This window comes from Zosterops lateralis (genome assembly GCF_965231275.1).
Source record: "Zosterops lateralis genome assembly, chromosome: 12".
In the NCBI taxonomy this organism is placed as follows: Eukaryota; Metazoa; Chordata; class Aves; order Passeriformes; family Zosteropidae; genus Zosterops; species Zosterops lateralis.
The window spans coordinates 7,109,856-7,127,640 of NC_139772.1; the positions used below are offsets into that span (position 1 = coordinate 7,109,856).

Sequence of the window (17,785 nt, forward strand, 5' to 3'; positions counted from 1 at the left end):
AAAATTAGCTAGATTTTTTAAACATTTATTTTCTGCATGTAGTGCATCTAAAAATAAAGCCCATTTTCATTTTTTTATATTGAAATACATTCTGGGACCAGCACAAAACTGGCACCAGGGTACATACAGCCTTGTGGGTCTAAGATAAGAGCTGATTAATTAAGTTCTTTTTAAACAGGAGACAAGGTTAATTTTGAAGTTGGGGAGTGTTGAAGAAACTCAATTCCCCTTTCTTTTTTCCCTTTAAATGTTGTACATTTTAAACATTAAAAAAAAATTATCATTCTAATGAAAATCTGTGATTACAGCTGTTGTTCATCTTTTATTTCAAAGAAATTATTTTTCAGTTGCAAGGGTTATATGTTAAGACATTTTTTGGGTTTTTTTTGTACTACAGTCAGCACAACAAACACTACGGTTTGACATCCATCTGTAAATAAAGGCTATGCCCAATGCTAGCTGGGGGACCAGCTTTAGTCAAAGGTTTCCTGTAAACAAAATACCCAAATAAGCCCAAACCACCCAGGGAAGGAAGTGTAGGCTAATGTAGAAGTGATGAGAAGTATTCTTGGCAAATTGTGATGTATGCAGCAACAACTGCAGGTTATTCAGAGCTGCTAAGAGGGACCCTGAAAGAAGCCTGATGTACAGGTGATAGATTTGGATTTAAGAAATAGGCTGTACAGTATCAAACTATATAAAAAGCTTAAAAACCACAATGAGAATATATTTTAAAATTTTTCTTCTATATTGTAAAAATTTTTAAATTAGGTCCAAACCACCATTAAAAAAGGTATGAAATGTGCAATTTTGCAAGTGGAAACAAGAAAGATTCCATAGGGGTTAATTAGAGTTGCTTTGTGATTTCTTTGTTTCCAGTACCTTCATATACCCAGTAATCACACAGAGCTCAGAGCAGTTCTCTTCAGGCAAGTAGGACATGAGCTAAAAGTATCATCACTGATTTCAGTAGGGAAGATTGGCTGCAACAAGGAGTAAAAAGCTATTTTAAGAGACAAATGTACAGTACAATCTATTTATGTAAATACTTGGAAAACTCAGGAACAAAATTGTTTCCTAAGTACAGAGCTGTGAAATCAGTGCGCCATATGGAGCTATAATATATGGCAGAATATTTTAAAATCCAAAACCTTCTTGAAAGAAAACTGTTGTAAAAGTCTGCATTTAGAATAAAATCACTACTCGCTTGTGTTTTAACTGAAAGCTGCAAAGATATTTCCAAATGTACTAAAATTAATATAACTTGATATTGTTAAAAGGCAGTAACCCTTTTCACTTATTTCTCACAAAGCATAGATTGTGGAAATGATAATTAAAGGCAAGAGAAACAGATGGCTGTAACATAATTTGTGAGTCTTAACTGGCACTTAACACTAACTCTACTTTCAATTTGACAAATACAATAAGACACCTATGTTGACATACACGTGGTGCACTTAACTACTTTTATTTATGCAAGTGAGGTATTAAAATTGTCTTGAAAAGCAGACATCTAAAGAAGAGAAAATGGTATGAAGAAGAGAATAGTTGTCATTGCTTTCAGTGTTCAATGATTAGTAGTTGTAGGGTCTTTTTCTTCCAACATCCTATCTCATAATTTCCATGCAAAGTCTCCATCTTACTCCTCCACTAGACAGGTAGCATGGGAAGATTGGAGGAAATCCACCACTTTTTTCAGCAAGAATTAATTATGAAGCCTGGTTTTGGTTTTTTGAAATGAAGTGTAATAAGCTAAAAGTGTGTGCATCTCACACGCTGCGTATGGTACACTTTTAATATATACACTGTCATTGTACACGAGCATTTCGTATATACACTGCTACCACCTTCAGCAGGAAGTTAAAAGTCAATAGATAATGAACCTTGTGCTGTATCTTCCCTTCCTCTGACATAAATTTCACATGGAATCTCCTCCATCACCCTGTCTTCTATCACCTGCTCGGGGCAGTCGTGAGCTTGCTTGAAAGTGTAAGTGCTTTTCTTGAATGTGCTGTTGAAGGTTTTCATGGGCTGGGGCTGCGCAAAGTCATTGCGGAAGGGCAGTTCCATGGAGCTCAGGTTGCTCCTGCTCTGTTTGATATTGGAGGCCTGGGAGCCACAGTGGTGGTCGTGAATGCATCTGGAAGCTGTTGAAGGGCGGCGCAGTTTCTGATAGTTTTCAAGTTCCTCTGATAAATCTGCCAAATCTGCAGAAATCTCTTTGTCCCTTAGTGAGAACAGTTCATAGTGAGGAGGATCAAAAACTTCCTGGAAACCAGTTTTATTGAAGGCAGTCTTGCAAGCCATAACTTTTTTGCGAGGTTGCTTTACTTGCACTAGAATTGAAATGATGAGGAGAACTAAAACTATCCCTGTTGTGATGCCAATGATTGTCCCATGGGTTTTGGTGATTTGTTCAAACAATCCAGTTCTTTTCTTTTCTGCAGAGAAAAAATTATTATGAAAAGACATTTATTAGTTTCTACACTCTTGATAATGCATTTAAACAAAGCAAAACTCTATTGTGATTGCCATGCAAGTGATAAAATTACTTAATGGGACTGGAGACTAGACCTGTATGTCAATGGGATTTGTCTAATTCCCTGTCATTAGTAGCTACCATATGATAATTCAGTAGCAGGTGCAACTCTGTGAACCAGTGCTTGCTGGCACAGCTGGGATGTGCCTTCCATCCTGAACCTTTACTGATGGTCTATATTCCTAAATCCATGAGCTAAATAGGCTTAAATTAACCTTAAATAGGTTAAATCCAGCTACAGAACATGCTTCTTTTACCATGGTTTGCTCCTGCTGGTAACATTCCCAGTGATGTCAGCAGAAGAAAACTTAGAACTAAAATTGTCTAGTTCTTCTTTGAAAATAAAATATTATCAGATATAAGAATGACTGTACTGGGTTTTTTTTCACATCGCTTGGAAAGGTAATGGCTGTGTCTGTTGTGTAAGTCTGTTATACCTAATTCATCTCAGGAGCTTTCGCAAAGCTCTATTCCAGTTCTAAGAGTCCAATGATCAAGTTACTTGAAAAAAAAAAGGTGGGTGGGGATACATCAACCAACCCAAAACATCTGGCAATTTTGGCTAGTACTTCATGTGAAAACACACAAGATGGCAGCATCAGAACAAGATGGTTTTCCATATTTAAAATTCTTATTCGAAGATTAAAGTTTTCCAGTTGGATTTCTGTTCCATTAACTTCCTTGTCCTGGGGGACTGAGAGATTTCTACACTGCAACATTGGCTAGTGGGAGAAAAAGCATTTAAGACTAGACTATGAAGAAGAAAATGTAGTAGCCTAAATCCTGCATAACATTTTCAGGTATCTGCCTCCTGGCATCTGAATACATGTTATGTACCTAAATACCACACACAGTGCATGGGGAGAGTTACACACCACCATGTGTTATTTGAAACAATCCTTATACTAAGCAGAGACTCCCCAGGAGCTGGCTAATAAGAAATTACATTTCTGCTTCCTTTGAGCTACTTTTTTACCTTTGAAGTGAAGGAGGATATCTCGCCATGTCCTGCCTATCTTAGATCACACTGGTGCCATCCATGGTGGGAGGTATGAATTTCACTGCTATGGCAGTTCTCTTGTCTGCATCTAGGTTTCTTAATTCCTGGCAGATATTTTAATCAAAAAAGTTGTTTTGCAAAAAGCGATGCCTTCTCCAGTCTCTTAAAATAAATAGCACACGACTGACTTCTCTATCAATTCTTGTGTTACAGGGCTTAGGCATAAGTAGGTCACAATATGTTCAGATTTATGTAGCTATTGATATGGACTAAATGAGGACTCTGGGTGTCTGCAGGAACTGAGCACAATTGTGAGAAGCCCTCTTTTAAAGGCAAAGAATTGCTTATTTGGTTGCATCAGTCTCCCTTAGCTTGCAATGTAGATCTAGTCTTCAGCTGTCTCTTAATTTCTGCTGTGCAAGTATTACAGCAGAATTTAGACTGCATTCAACATAAAACATGATGGGTTGTTCAACACCAGATACAGCAATTTGGGAAAAATATTGGGAAAGACACAGTTTTTATGGAATTAATTTTTTTAATACTGCAGTACATGAGTGAAGTGTGAATTCTAGGGGAGAGTCTAGAAAGCAGTTAGTAAAGATGGTTGGTTGGGATGGATGGTTGGTAAAGTTGGGAAAGAGATCTAGAAATTAAACTTAAGACGGAATGTTGAATATTATCTAAGGTAAGGATTGTTTAGAGGAAGTTTAGTTTTACATTGCAAACTTGGGAGTTACGGACCAGTTTTGTTGACTGGAAAACATCCACAATATTCCTTACATTACAATATCTGCTAATGGTGTGAATTTTTTTTTGTTTACCCAAAATGCAATTAACAAGGAGGGTTTTTTAAATGTTTATTTACTTAAAAAATGCAAGCAGGATTTGTGCATTGAAAAGAAATTTTCTTTCAAGACCTTCTTTAGAGAAGGTTTTGACTCTTTCTGCAAAGTCTGTTTCTCTTTGAAATAGAACAGATATTTAAATCTTCTGGAGTTTTGTATTCAGACCTATTGATGCCATTCTATTTGTCAAAAAACTGTAAGCAAAAAAGCTCAAGTGTTTTTGTTCTATTGTTTTCTTTAGCAAGAAAAATTGTTGACCTTAGACTGGTTTTGTTCTAACTCTGACAACTGAGCTGTTGCTTCAGTTGAATGTCTGTGCTTTAACAGAATAAAAATTTCTTCAAATGATGGGAATTTTTCCTCTAAAGGCTGATATTGAAACAAGTCTTTACTGTAGTTGTGATGCTTGAAATAATACTCCCAACCCATGTTCTAGAAGCAGCAATTTACATGTGTCTGTATTCCATAAGTGTTTTTTTCATGGTCCCTAAAAATTCTTTCCTCCCATCCTTTATCACAACATATACAGCAGTTGAATTTATCCTGAAATAGCCTGTGATTTACAACTCTAAACAAATGTTTTAAAATTGTCTTTGATGGTTGTTGTTTCTATTTCAACCCTGAGAGAGGCTTTTTGTGCTTGAAAACTTTTCTGTGTTTTTCAGCTCTTTATTTTTAACTCTAAAAGGTGTTACCTGTCCCTACAATCCTTGCTTTATCAAAGTTTAGAAACTGATAGGATGCAGCCTCAAAAATACTAAATTCTAGTTCTTATCAAGCTGATAATCTTTTAAAATAGAGAGTATATGCTGAAGAGAAAGAAATTTAGTTAAAAACAGTAAGATCAATATTCAGGATGCTTACATGTGTCCTGAGTTTAAATAAAAAATTTGCAACACCTTCCTGAGATTAGTAGAATAGCTGTCTTCAGCATATTTCCAGGAAAAAGACATTTCATGACTTTCTTGAAAGGCAAACTGACCAGCCTAGCTCATAAAGGCTGTGGTTTGCACTATATTCACCTCTGCAGTGATTCTCATCCCAAGGGTATGCACAGTTCTGAATGCCATTGCAGACTAAAGAATTATTGATGCACATGTTGCTATGGCAGAAGTAAGTGTTGCCTGAGCAGGGAGCTGCAGGAGAGAAGAGAAGAGAAAGAAAACATTCAGAATTTTCAGTAATTGATGCCTTGCAATAAAACTATTTAAGTTCTATATCTGGGGTTTTTAACATGCATTCTTCCTCTCTGTTTCACACACAATCGCTTCTCTCGCACGTCACTATCTGATTCTTTTCTCTCTCTGCATGATTGCTTTTCAATGCTACAAAACCAATTCTTGCTCCAAAGGGGTAGGTACCAAATAGAGACAGTCACAAAACACAGATAATGGAAGATGGGTTTATTTAGTATGTGTCTTTTAAAACTTAATATTAAAAATCACATGCTCACTATCAATTATATATTTATTCTGTGGAGCATCTGCTGTGTAGATGTTGTGAAGCAGTCTCTGAGCATCCGCATTTTAGAGCCCATTAATATCTCAAGGCAAATCAGATTTCAGCTGGTGGAGGACTGTTTCAGTAATTGCAAGAGATTTCAATAACTAGAGGCATCTAAGTCATTCCTGCTTGTGAATCAAAAGCTCCTGGATCCTTCTATTAGAACTAATGCAGGGATTGATAGAGTACAATTTAGCTTTTTATGTATCTATCTATATATAGTCAGAAATTTCAAGAAAGAAATTATCTAGAAGGCTGCCCCATGTTTTTGTGAGTATTTTTTACAGCTATTTGACATAAGAAAAAAAGATATTAGAAAGTAGTAATAATTCTTTTCAGAGTGTATCATATACATGGGGAATTATTTATAGATTCAGGGCACTGGACAAGAAATTGGTTTTCTCTTTGTTTCAATAATGTGGTATTTTTATGATGGAAATGTCTGTTATTAGAGAAGTCAGTTATATACTAAACAGCAAGGATGTGTGATAGACATTCTACTATTTGATTTCACAGAAAGAACGTGTTCTTGAGCAGTCTGGATTCTCTGAAATGTAACAGGAAACCCAAAGGGTAGAGCAGAGGGAATGACTGCTCCAGAACACTGCATTCCTCACTTAGTCATTCTCTAGGCTTGAGAATCTCAGTGACAAAATGAGGACTTATGCCCAAGAAAAAGAGAACATTCAAGCCCTTAATTTTGATTTTGCATTCCTAAATTAAATATGTACTGTTTTCCCACGGCTTACTCCACTGAAGTTGGCTAACCTACACTCATTGGTTTTAAGCTTTTGTATTTGCTGTTACTGCTTAACCCTGCCAATCTGGCAAGAAGTTCCATACAAGAACTTGCTTTAATTGTAGTGCAAGTATGAATAGAACACAGAATGTATTTTGGAACAGTTTATCTTTGTAATCTCAGTGCTTAAAAATGTCATGGTAGCTATCACATTACTTCCTCGTTCAAGTGTTGAGATTTTAACTGTCTGGAGAGTAATCTAGTCTGCAGAACACTGCTTTAAAACAGGATCACTCCTTCAGAAGGTCAAGATCAGGCCCATTCTGTCAATTATGCCACAATGTAAGTGCATTTCCTTTCTTATTTCCCTGAACAGGTGAATTTTTTTACAGTTCTGTATTTTTGGATGATGCATTCTGCTGTTGCTTCTCCATCTGACAGCGCAGTCCTTATTTTACAAGTTTGTGTAGTCCCTATAAGTTTTTGTGGGCATGGCTTTAGTTCACAGCTCATGAAGATGGGACAAATTGACTTATTTTCCTTTTGTCCATTATCTGGGGAGTTTGAAGTCTAAAAGTCACAATGGTTGATCAATTCCAGCCTAAGACTTCAAGGACATAGCTGAACTCTTCTCATAACAGCTGCCCAAAAGTGGTGCAATGCTCACAGTGCCCTTTGTATCCAGCATTACTCATCTATTGAATCAAGCCAGGAATCAAATACATTGATTTTTTCACATTGCTGTTAGCTGAATTACTTAGTCAAATCTGCAAGCAGCGCTAGGTGTGTGTTAGGTGACTGTCACGCACTATTAGTTCATTTATGGAAATCTTTCCAGAAATATTGATTGCTTTCATGGTTGGCTTCATATAATTACAAATCATTAGCAAGGTAGAAGAGAAAGATAGCTTAACAATCTAAAAATAAGATAAGCTCAGATTCACTTTTTTTTCAGTTAGAAAAATTGCTTATGACTAGATTATATAAAAATACTTGAAGCACTCTTCAGCCACATGTTTTTCAATCCAAGAAAGGCAGTATCTCAAGTAAATAACAATAACCACATACCTTTGCAGATGTTCTTCTGCCAATGACTTTTGAGTTGCTTTAAACTCATAAATTTGGAAAGTTATCTACTTTTAGGAATATTTAGTGCTTCAACCTCTTGCATTAAAAACCCCCCACAACCTCCCCAAGAAATCCAAACTCAACAACAACAAAAAACACCACTCCAATATTTATAATATAAATAGATGATTCGCCTGGCAAAGTTAATTTCATTTAAAACTGAAAGCTGGAATAACTTGCACTATTACCAATGTTAATAATTGTATTGAAATAAAAGCTAGTGGGAAAGCAGTTATCAATTTTTGCAAGCCGTAATTAAAACTGACATTTATTTAAATTCTCAATATCTAAAGCTTATTAAATGCCTCTCAGAGGTTAAGCAATAGACTAGCTTCAAACATGCAACTGTTCCTTATTACCATGTACTCAAAGTAAGCAAGAAACTATTTCTATTATTTATTCTATCTGTTACTTTAGAAGGCTGTTTTACAAAAAGTAGTTTTTTTCCTATGTTAAAATTTACTGGTTTATGGAACAGAACACAAAATCTACCTGTTACCTGTAACCTGAACTTTCTTGCAAGGTAGTGACCAAGATCTCTTTCAGGACTTGCTACAGACATGTTCTGTCAGAAAAGTTATTATTTTTGTCAGCAAATCTGTACTATATATTCTTCAAGCAGAACTTTTTGAAAACCTTTAGCACAAGCATAGGTCTGATATCCTGAAATGGGAACATTTATTCAGCTCTCCCCATGTATCTCAGGTCTGCTCTGCAGTTCTGAACTCAGTCTGCTTTAGTGCCATATAAATGGCACTGCAATGGTTCTGCAATGTGGACAGTATTGTCCTCTGTAAATAAGTGAGGCAACAAAATTCAGGTACAAGACCCTTAGAAGAAAAAATCTCACAAAAACCTGCTTTCAAGAAATATCTTAATTTACAATAAGAATAAAGACTATTTCAAACCCAGGCTATGGAATCCAAACAAAAATCCAGATGGCATTTACAGCTCTGCTTTAATTACAGGCTTCTTGAATAAACTTGAATTTAACTACTTATCTATGGTTGTGCATCACCACAGGGCTTTGCTAAGGGAGCACTCGTGGGTTCTGTTAGAGCCAAATGCAGCTGAGGATAAGGGAGCAGCTTGGCTGGAGGGGGTGTAGCTCCAGACACACAGGTGAAGATGGAGCTGTGTTTAGGAAGGAGAGAGAGACTTTACAGTGTCAGGCATGTTTTCTACTCTTCTGAACATCCAGAGTGGCCTTAAGAAGAGCCTGTTGTGGTGTCTGGCAGGGAACTGGGAACTAATGGGAGAGCACACTTCAGTCCCACTGCTGTCTTTTTGAAATAAGTCTGTGCTCATTTGTAGGGAAGGATGGATGTCTCTTTGTGAGAAGGATGTAGCCTAGGGGAGTATTGCTGAATTCAAATGGAAAATAAACCCTTCAAGAATGAAGGAAAGGTTTTCTTCAGGAACCATGTTAGAAATGTAATAAAGCAATTATCTAATTTACCTGCTAGTGTGTGAAGGAAACAGAAACAACCTTTTTCATGTATTCCTGCTGCTTAATATACCAGCTGATGCTTTCCCTAAAACACTTGAAGCATTCCAATAGCAGGAGAATTGGCACTTATAGATCTACTTACGATCCACAAAGGAAGTGAAGAGCATTCTGAACCTGCTCAGTCTGCTGCCTTCATCTGCCCACATCCTCACCACCCCTGTCCCCGTCTGCAGCGTGACATCGTTGGCCACCGTGCTGCAGAACTTGGCCTTCAGGTTTTCAATGGAACTGCTCCCATCATACACAGCCACAAAGTTCCTCTTGCACTCATTGGAATGCTCCATTTGGTAGTCCAGAAATCGCATATAGATCTGTTAGGAAAGAGGGATCAATGTCTTTAGGAGAAGAAATACAGAGAGGAGAGTTTTCTTAGCAAATCTTGAATAAGATGGTTTTTTCCCTTACACATAAATGTAATTCCCAATTAACAACACTTTTAAACTTATATTTTCTCATTAGATGTCCGTGTGGAGTATTACCTACATTTGTCTTGGGTATCCATTTCACTTCTCCCTGCTCCCCAAAACAATCTTTATTAAAAATTTACTTTATTTCTGCTCCCTTTGGAAAAACAGAACAAAGCAATACACTTGGTGAAGAAATCCCCAAGAAGCTCTGCTAAATGTGAAGTCTGTTTCTCTACAAGAGATACAAGGAATGCATAAATACACTGAAATAACTTTTAAAGTATTTTGACTGTTCTCTTTCATTTCTTTCTAATTCATAAAAACAATGTTAAAATATAGGGAAGGAGTCTAGTCAGAAAAGCTTTGAAGTAAAATAAGGAAATTAAAATTTATTGCTTCAGAATGAAAGCTAATTACTGAACCATAGCTGTGTTATGGAAGACACAAACCATGAAGTCAGGAGTAATTTGAATAAAAATGGAAACGAGAGAAGTAAGCTGGCTGTGTAGGAAGAATTAATGAATTTAAGCTAATCTTAATACTTCTAAAAGCAGAAATTTAATCCAAGAGAAGGCAGCATATGTGTTAGAACACATGCAGCAAGGAAATTAGAAGATTGAGATGGCATTTAAAGAGTAAGTAAATAATTTCTTTTGCTGGAGCAGGAAACTCGTGCAAGATTGTAATTCAGTTAAAAATACGTGAACACATTAAAAGGCTTTTGAATCTCTTCACTGGCCATATTGGAATTCTCAAAATTCTTCTGAAACTTTTGAAATATGAAGCCAAGTCACCTAAGCATGCTGCAAAGGCCATTTTAGACTTTAACAATTCTTAGCTAGCCATTGTGTTGCCAGAGAAGAAATGTGCCCAGGTGAAGGCTGAGGTGCTCCTCTTCTGTCCATGAGCTCTCCTGCATGTTCCTGAGCTCAGCCTGGGGCTGTCTGAACACTGCTCCTTACCTCCAGTCCTGCCCATGCCAGGGATGCTGCAGAGCTTCTGCTCATCAGGGCTTTATACACCTGCCTGGGGACTCTGGGAGCCCTGCCCAGGGGGGATCACTCCTGTCCCACCCATGCCAGGGATACCACAGAGCTTCTGCACATCAGGGCTTTATACACCTGCCTAGGGACTCTGGGAGTCCTGCCCAGGTGGGACCACTCCTGTGCTGCCCATGCCAGGGATACCACAGAGCTTCTGCACATCAGGGCTTTATGCTCCTCCCTAGGGACTCTGGGAGCCCTGCCCAGGTGGGATCAGGAGGTCAGGGCAGATGAATCCCACACTTGGGCTTTACAACCCAGTTTGCTGCCCCTTTGCCATAGCTCGCTACCAACCACCTCTGAGAGACAAAGCAAGATCTTCCCCTCCCCATTCCTACAGCTATCAGGCTTTACTGAAAACAGGGCAAAAGAGAAAGCCAGGTGACACTTGTACCCTGTGGCTCTTCCTTCCCAGTGCTTCCAGAGGCAGGTTGGCCAGCACTCTGTTTGTTCCCTTGCACATTCTGTCTGAAGGTGCAGCCTGTGCCATATTAGCTCGTGCTTCACCTCACTGTTTTGGGATTTTCAGCATATGTATTTTTTCTTCTTTTCTATTTTATTTTTTCCCCCTGCTGTTCTTGTTAGATTTACTGCTGGAAATTCTCAGCTACATTGAGAATCTGTTCTCCATTGATGACTTATCTCAAAAATATGGATGTGAACTGCAAATGCTAGTATTTGGGCTGAGAGAGGGTATTTTTTTAAAATTATTGACTTTATATATCTGCTACAAAATTACAATGGAAACTAAAAATAATTTAGCACACTTTTAGTAGAGCTGTTATTTGTATGATAACAAAGGAATAATCCCATTAAAAGTGCTCACCTCTTCACAAGTTCCTTTGGATTAATGTGTTAGACAAGTATAAAAGGCCCTTACTCTTACATTATATTGATTGTTCTGGTAATTTTATGAAATCTGGAGGTAATTCATTAAGTGTCTGCTCTACACATTTTAAAAGTACTTTCATTCCTGCACTTGTGTCAGTTTTAAAAGTTTATTTTTATTACAAAATCAGATTGAGGAAATTAAAAATGTCTATGCTTATTTTTCTCAAGAGACTGCACTGTATCAGGTCTAATGGATTTTATCATCATAATTCTGCCTGAATTGAAGCTTGAGAAACCACTGTCAGAATACTAAGAATTATTTTTCTGTAGTGTTTTAAATCAATAATTTAGGATGATGATCTAATTTCAGGACTCACCCAACTATAACTCTGCCTTCTGGCAACATTCAATAATTTATTAAAATACTTAAGCACAAGACCTGGTGCACTCAAGTGGCAATGTAGAGGAGAAAATGGGTTTGTTATTGTTTCTGGAAGAACTGCGTCTATTACTTAGACTAGTGTAGGGCTCCTGGGAATTGACTCACTTCCTCAAAGGCTCAAATATATTAATGGACTTTTAATTTCTTTCATGTCTTGTCCTCTTATTATCGTCTTTTTGGTTACTGTTTTAGAATGCACTTGCAAGGTGGTTAACAGGGCTGGTTAGCTGTTAGGAGTGTGTAAGAAGGCAGAGAGAAGGTTTGTCATCTTGGCAGCTACTGCTTCAAAATATTTTTTAATTTATATTTATGTGCAAGCAGAAGCAAAATTAAAGGTGTGTATGCTCTATGTAGAAAAGTATGTACTCTTCTGTGCAACATATTTAACAAATATGATTCAACAAATAGACTTTAGCTATTGTATTTTGGGGTTGTGAATAGGATTTTATCCTCCAGTGTACCTAACAAGGCCAACATTGCCTTTCCATTTAGCTCAGACTGCTAATGAAAGTGGGTTTTAAGGTGCTGGATTGTGAATTAGATGGGAGAAGCAGGCACATGTTCTACTGACTTTGAACAGAACCAAATTCTCCAATAGAACCACTGGAGGTGGTTAAACGTTAAGTTTTGGCAGTGAGATTTACTGGAAATTACTGAAGATGTCAGCCAGCATTTTTGCCTGCAGTCTTCCAATAAAACCAGGGTCCAAATCAAATGCCCCAGAAAATTGTTGCTTAAACAGTTCTCACAGTTATTTGGTATTTGAAGTTTCAAAAGGAAGCCAGCACTGTGGACTTGTATAAATATAATTTTAGAAACAATTCTCTCTCTGGATTTCCTAAGCCACTGCTACATGACTCATTTCAGTGAAGTACAACATTATGCAAATCATAGTTAGTGACCATTACCTGTTTTTACTGTCATGCAAACCCATTATATACTGAATTATATGAACAAAACCCACCTTAGCATTTGGAGTGGCTTTAATTGTCCAGATACAGTCAACTGCTTGTCCTGGTTTTGTTTTTCCTTCTTGTTCTACTTGACTGGAACGTACTATTCCATCAGCTCCTGAGAGCTCAAACTGGCAGTCTAGGGAGAAGATAGACACTGCTGTCAAATGTAATATGACATTAATTTAAAATTTCATGTATAAAGAAATTGTTACTGTAATACTATACCTGGGATGGGATTTAAAATACCTCCTAGGTAAGTGAAGTCAGGATCTGTAATAGAAAGAAGTCATGAATCATAAGGGCTATCAGTGCTTGAGAATCACTTCAAGCTTTAGTATTATCTGCAGATTATGTCCATTTTTTATTACGTTGCCAAAAAAATATGAGAAAGTTTACTGAATCAATTGCAGCATATAGAGACAAAGTTTTTTTAGATGAGAGCATTATTCCACAAAGATTGACCTTATCTGAAAAACATAATTTTATCATGACAGCTCAGATTTTTAGCCTAACACAAAAAATTACTATTCAGTATTTTGTTCCTACATTACATTCTAAATTTAACTGTGTCAGTTTTCACTGAAACTGCTGGAGCTCCACAAGAGTACAGGTGATCTTCCTCTGTGCAAAAAGCTTACTTAGATTTATTTTATCAGACTGCTGTCTATGTAGTTCTGAACAATCTGAACTGAGCTTAGCAGAATATATCAACACTTTGAAATTGCAAACTGCTCTTAAAAAAGTCTGTGAAGAAGGCTGTTCAATCCTAAAGGTATTTCTCCCTGGGTTACCTGTGTCTCTTGTATTAGGCCATGCAGAACAGTTGTAGACATGGTTTATGAAATGTTGTTCTATGAAAAGAAAGCACTAGTTCATGCAGAAGTGCACATTTGTTTGGTACAAAGTTCTTTTCCAAATGAAGGTCCAGATCTTGGCTCTTTCTGTGATCCTATAAATCATTCTTTCTGTATAGGAAGTTTATCACTTCCCCTAAAATGCTTCAGTCCTAAGCCTAAGATTCAGCACATTTCAGAACATGCCTTCTTTGCCCTCCTCTTTTTATTTACCTATAGTGAAAATCTCTGATCACTATATGCAAAATTCTGCAAGGTTTTACACCTTCTTTGTAAGCTGATTTTTTTATGAAGCAGGAGTATGTGCACATGTTCCCTTTCAGTTTCACAACCGTAAAATATTTTACTACATTTCACATAAACAAAGAGGAAGGAAAAGAAAAATATCAGTCCTTCAGTTGTTGCAATCTATTGTAAAAATAATATACAGTTCAAATGTATATTTAAAGTTCCAGCCTACGACTATGTATTAGTTTTGAAAGCGATGTTGATGAAATGGCTTTGGAAACGGACTTAGCAAAATGCATAAGTACTGTCCCCATGAAAACACTTTATCATGTAATTCCCAATGGTCTGGTCACCATGTTAATCTGAAGTTTCCGAGTCTACATCCCTAAGCAGTAATATATAATCATGAATCGTGTTTTCATGTGCTCTAGGGATAAAGATAACATTAAGAAGTTATTTTTGTGTATACATTTATTGAAGTAGTAGAGCTGACACTTGTATATTGCCTTTTGTCCCACAGGACAATAAAATGCTGATAACTACACGTGTAGTATCTATGAAGTACAATAGTCAAGCATTGCACAAGGACATCAGGTCAAATTTTCATGTAAGAAGGATGCCCTGCCAGGTTTAAATAGCTCCACAGAGCAGATGTAATTTTTGTTAGTCTAAAGGCACTGTCAGCACATTGTCCTCTCCTTTGCACCTGTGAACTACACAGCATTTTGAGCAAAGAAAAGCTCTGTTGTCTGAGCCCAAGGGTTGAGGGAATCCAAGTTATACTGACAGCTCGTGCTTAGACTGCACAGATATTTGCTGTGGGTTTTAAGAATGGAGATTTAAAATGTTTTGAATCTGGCTGGAGTGTTACTATAAAGTTGCTTCAGGTGGTTTTGTCCAGTGCCTTACACTCCTGGAAGAGAGGCTGGTGAAAAGACAGCTCTTGGCAAAAGTTGTCTTTCCTTTTCTACCACTGGTGAAGCTGGTACAAATAGAGAAATAAAGAGGGGTGCTGCTGAAGACTTCAGCTTGAACGAGCTCAGTTGTTTTCCTCACTAGCAAACTACAGACCTATAATTTCCTCCAGTCAAGACTCCCAAGTGTTTTTAGCCACATGCCCTGTAGGATTAGCAGGACTGAGACTGCGGCTGTCACATTGTCACTGTACAGTGCTCATGCTGAAATGCAGCTCTGGGCTAAGAGGACAAACACACCCACAGGGTTCAATGGGAGCAGACAGTCATTAACTCAGTCAGAATTTTAGACATCTTTACCTGGTATAAATGAGTACTTTGCTTGAAATCCCTTTCCTTCCAGCTCCTCATCAGAAATAAACTTGATCCACATAAATCTCCCTGTTGATCTAATTAGTGCAGGACTTTTCAGACCACAGTAACGATTAATGAGAGGGGAGAACCCAAAAGGTCCATCTCGAACCTCCAGGTGATCAAACCGACATTCAAATGAGGGTTCTATGTAATAGGGTTCATCAAAGGTCAACTCAATTCTTTGTCGTGGAGCAGCTAGACACAAAAAAAATTGAGCGAAAGATTAAACAAAAATCTCAATAAAAAACACAAAGACATTAAGTAATGAAGATACAGGCCTCCAAAACAGAGAGTTAAAAAAGAAACTGGAAACTTCTCAAAACACATCTGTAGTCTGCTACAAAAATTTTAAAACTTATTTTCTAAGAGGTATTTTTGCATAGAATCATACAAAATTTTTTTGCTTGCGGATCTTAATTGTTGAAAATTCAGAAATCACATTAATTTAATGCACATATAATAGATATTAACATATATGCAAAGATATTCAAGCAGTTAAATATTAAGATATAAATTAAAACAAGTGTTCTGTGAAAGCAAAATACATAAAAAGGACAAAAATACTGAGCTATGCAGAGAAGAATGGAAAAGAAAAAGACAGGAAGAACTACTCGGTATTTCTTAAACATAAAGTCCAAATTTGTAGATCCTTTCACAGAAGACATCTTTTATTAGAATATTCAGAGAAGTCTAAGCACTTCATATATGTCAGTAACATGCAGGTGGCTACAGATGTTGGCGAGTCTGAGCCTGTGGCAGCCTAACATCAGGATTGGGATCAGAGCCCTAAATCCTGGCTCTCACATCCGTGGTTTGGATCCCAAGACTTTCTCCTGTATGAATGGCTTTAGTGTTCCTTGTTCTTGGCATCGGCCGCGCTACGTGAACTTCTCGATCGTGGCTGGGATCGGGAGTGGCAGCAGCACTGAGGAATCACACGCTGCCTGCTCCTCCTGAACACCAAAAGGATTTACTCCTGCCTCTCCAACACTCCTGTCAGACCTTCTGCCTCCTTCACACAAGCTCCATGCCTTTGGAGCTGCTGTGAATGTTGGCAGTGGTCTGCTTGAAGGAGCAGATCTTGGCTAGAAATTCCCGAGGGCCCCGCTCAGGCACCCACAGAGTTTTCTGTGGAAGGACTGAGGAGAGCTGGAAGCTGCTCTTGTGCCCCAGCCCTGCAGCAGGACAGGCTGGCTGCTCCCTGGGGCATCCTTGGGCAGGCAAGGTGCAAAACCAAGATGTGCATGGGAACAAGCAAAAAGGAGGGGCCTGTGAACCACCACTGTGCTGCACAAATAAAAACTCACCAAACCTCATTACTCGAAATATTTCAATTAATTGATATGAATCTGATGATTAGGCTGACTAATATTTTTAGCTGACTTCAGTGGGTTTTGGGTGCATTCTAATAAGAGGAAATATAATTGGAGTATCTCAAGTCTTGCAGCCTTTATTTAAGATATTCTCATTGGAATACGGTTTTATTCTAGTTAATGACATTTTTTTGTCCTCATCACATTATTTTAATAGTGACCTCAGCAGAGCTAACAAATCTTTGTATTTTTAGTACAGTGCTACGGCAGCCAGATATCTCTTTTTTATTAATGAAGGACAGCATAAAGGTTTTCTGCTGGTGAGATAGAACAGTACAGCATGGCATGAAATAGCCTTCGTCTTTTGCAATCTATTATCAGTGATATTAAGATAGCAAGCTACAATTTTTATCTTACTAATTCCATACCTTCATAGATTACAAGAGATATGCTGCTCCTTTTCCTGGCTGTGAGGATATGTTGTATTCTACATAACTAATTTCTTAATGTTTATTTAATTGAATTTATTTATTTGTTGTTATTACTTGAGAGAAAATTTAGCTTCTTGTTCAAGTAAATGACTGCAGAATTCATTATATTACCAGTACGGGCAAGCAATATTTTACAGCAGTGTAAGATGACAGTTTTAACAGTTCAAGATTTTCCATTTAACAGTAAGATTACAGCAAAACAAAACAGAAATTCAGCATGTACCTTCTAAGATATAGATGCACTCTTGATTGGGTGGGTACATGTTTGGGTAGTTTGGTGAAGCAAAATGTCCTCCATTACTGGTCCGGACCCAGTTGTCACACTGGGTGGGAGGAATGCGATTCACTCCAATATTCTGCCCACCTTAAGCAAAAGAAAAAGTGATCAAATAAGTTTCTTCTGCAAGCATCCATATTTTATAAAGTAAAACTCTGGACTGACACATAGCCTATAAAGAAGAAAGTAATTTATTTTGGTTTGCAAGCCCTCTTGTAGGGTACTCATTAATATCTATCTAAGAAAATCTTATCTTTAATTTTGCGGTGGAGTATATCCTAAAGAAATCACAGTTTTTGAATATCAAATATATCTAGAAATCCTTGGAAAGGAGAGGGAGTAGTTTTG

General features: G+C 37.4%; 1 protein-coding gene across 1 annotated transcript in view; it reads right to left on the bottom strand.

Moving 5' to 3' along the window:
• Positions 1–748: 748 nt before the first annotated feature.
• Positions 749–17,785, bottom strand: part of NETO2 (neuropilin and tolloid like 2) — a gene marked incomplete at its 5' end in the record, with an annotated part of 30,270 nt that continues 13,233 nt past the window's right edge. The window contains 7 exons of the mRNA XM_083870557.1: positions 749–2,441; positions 5,410–5,523; positions 9,350–9,578; positions 12,955–13,082; positions 13,172–13,216; positions 15,303–15,551; positions 17,384–17,524. Coding sequence (XP_083726683.1) covers positions 1,861–2,441; positions 5,410–5,523; positions 9,350–9,578; positions 12,955–13,082; positions 13,172–13,216; positions 15,303–15,551; positions 17,384–17,524 — 1,487 coding nt within the window. The 3' untranslated portion in view covers positions 749–1,860. The remainder of the gene's footprint in view (positions 2,442–5,409; positions 5,524–9,349; positions 9,579–12,954; positions 13,083–13,171; positions 13,217–15,302; positions 15,552–17,383; positions 17,525–17,785) is intronic.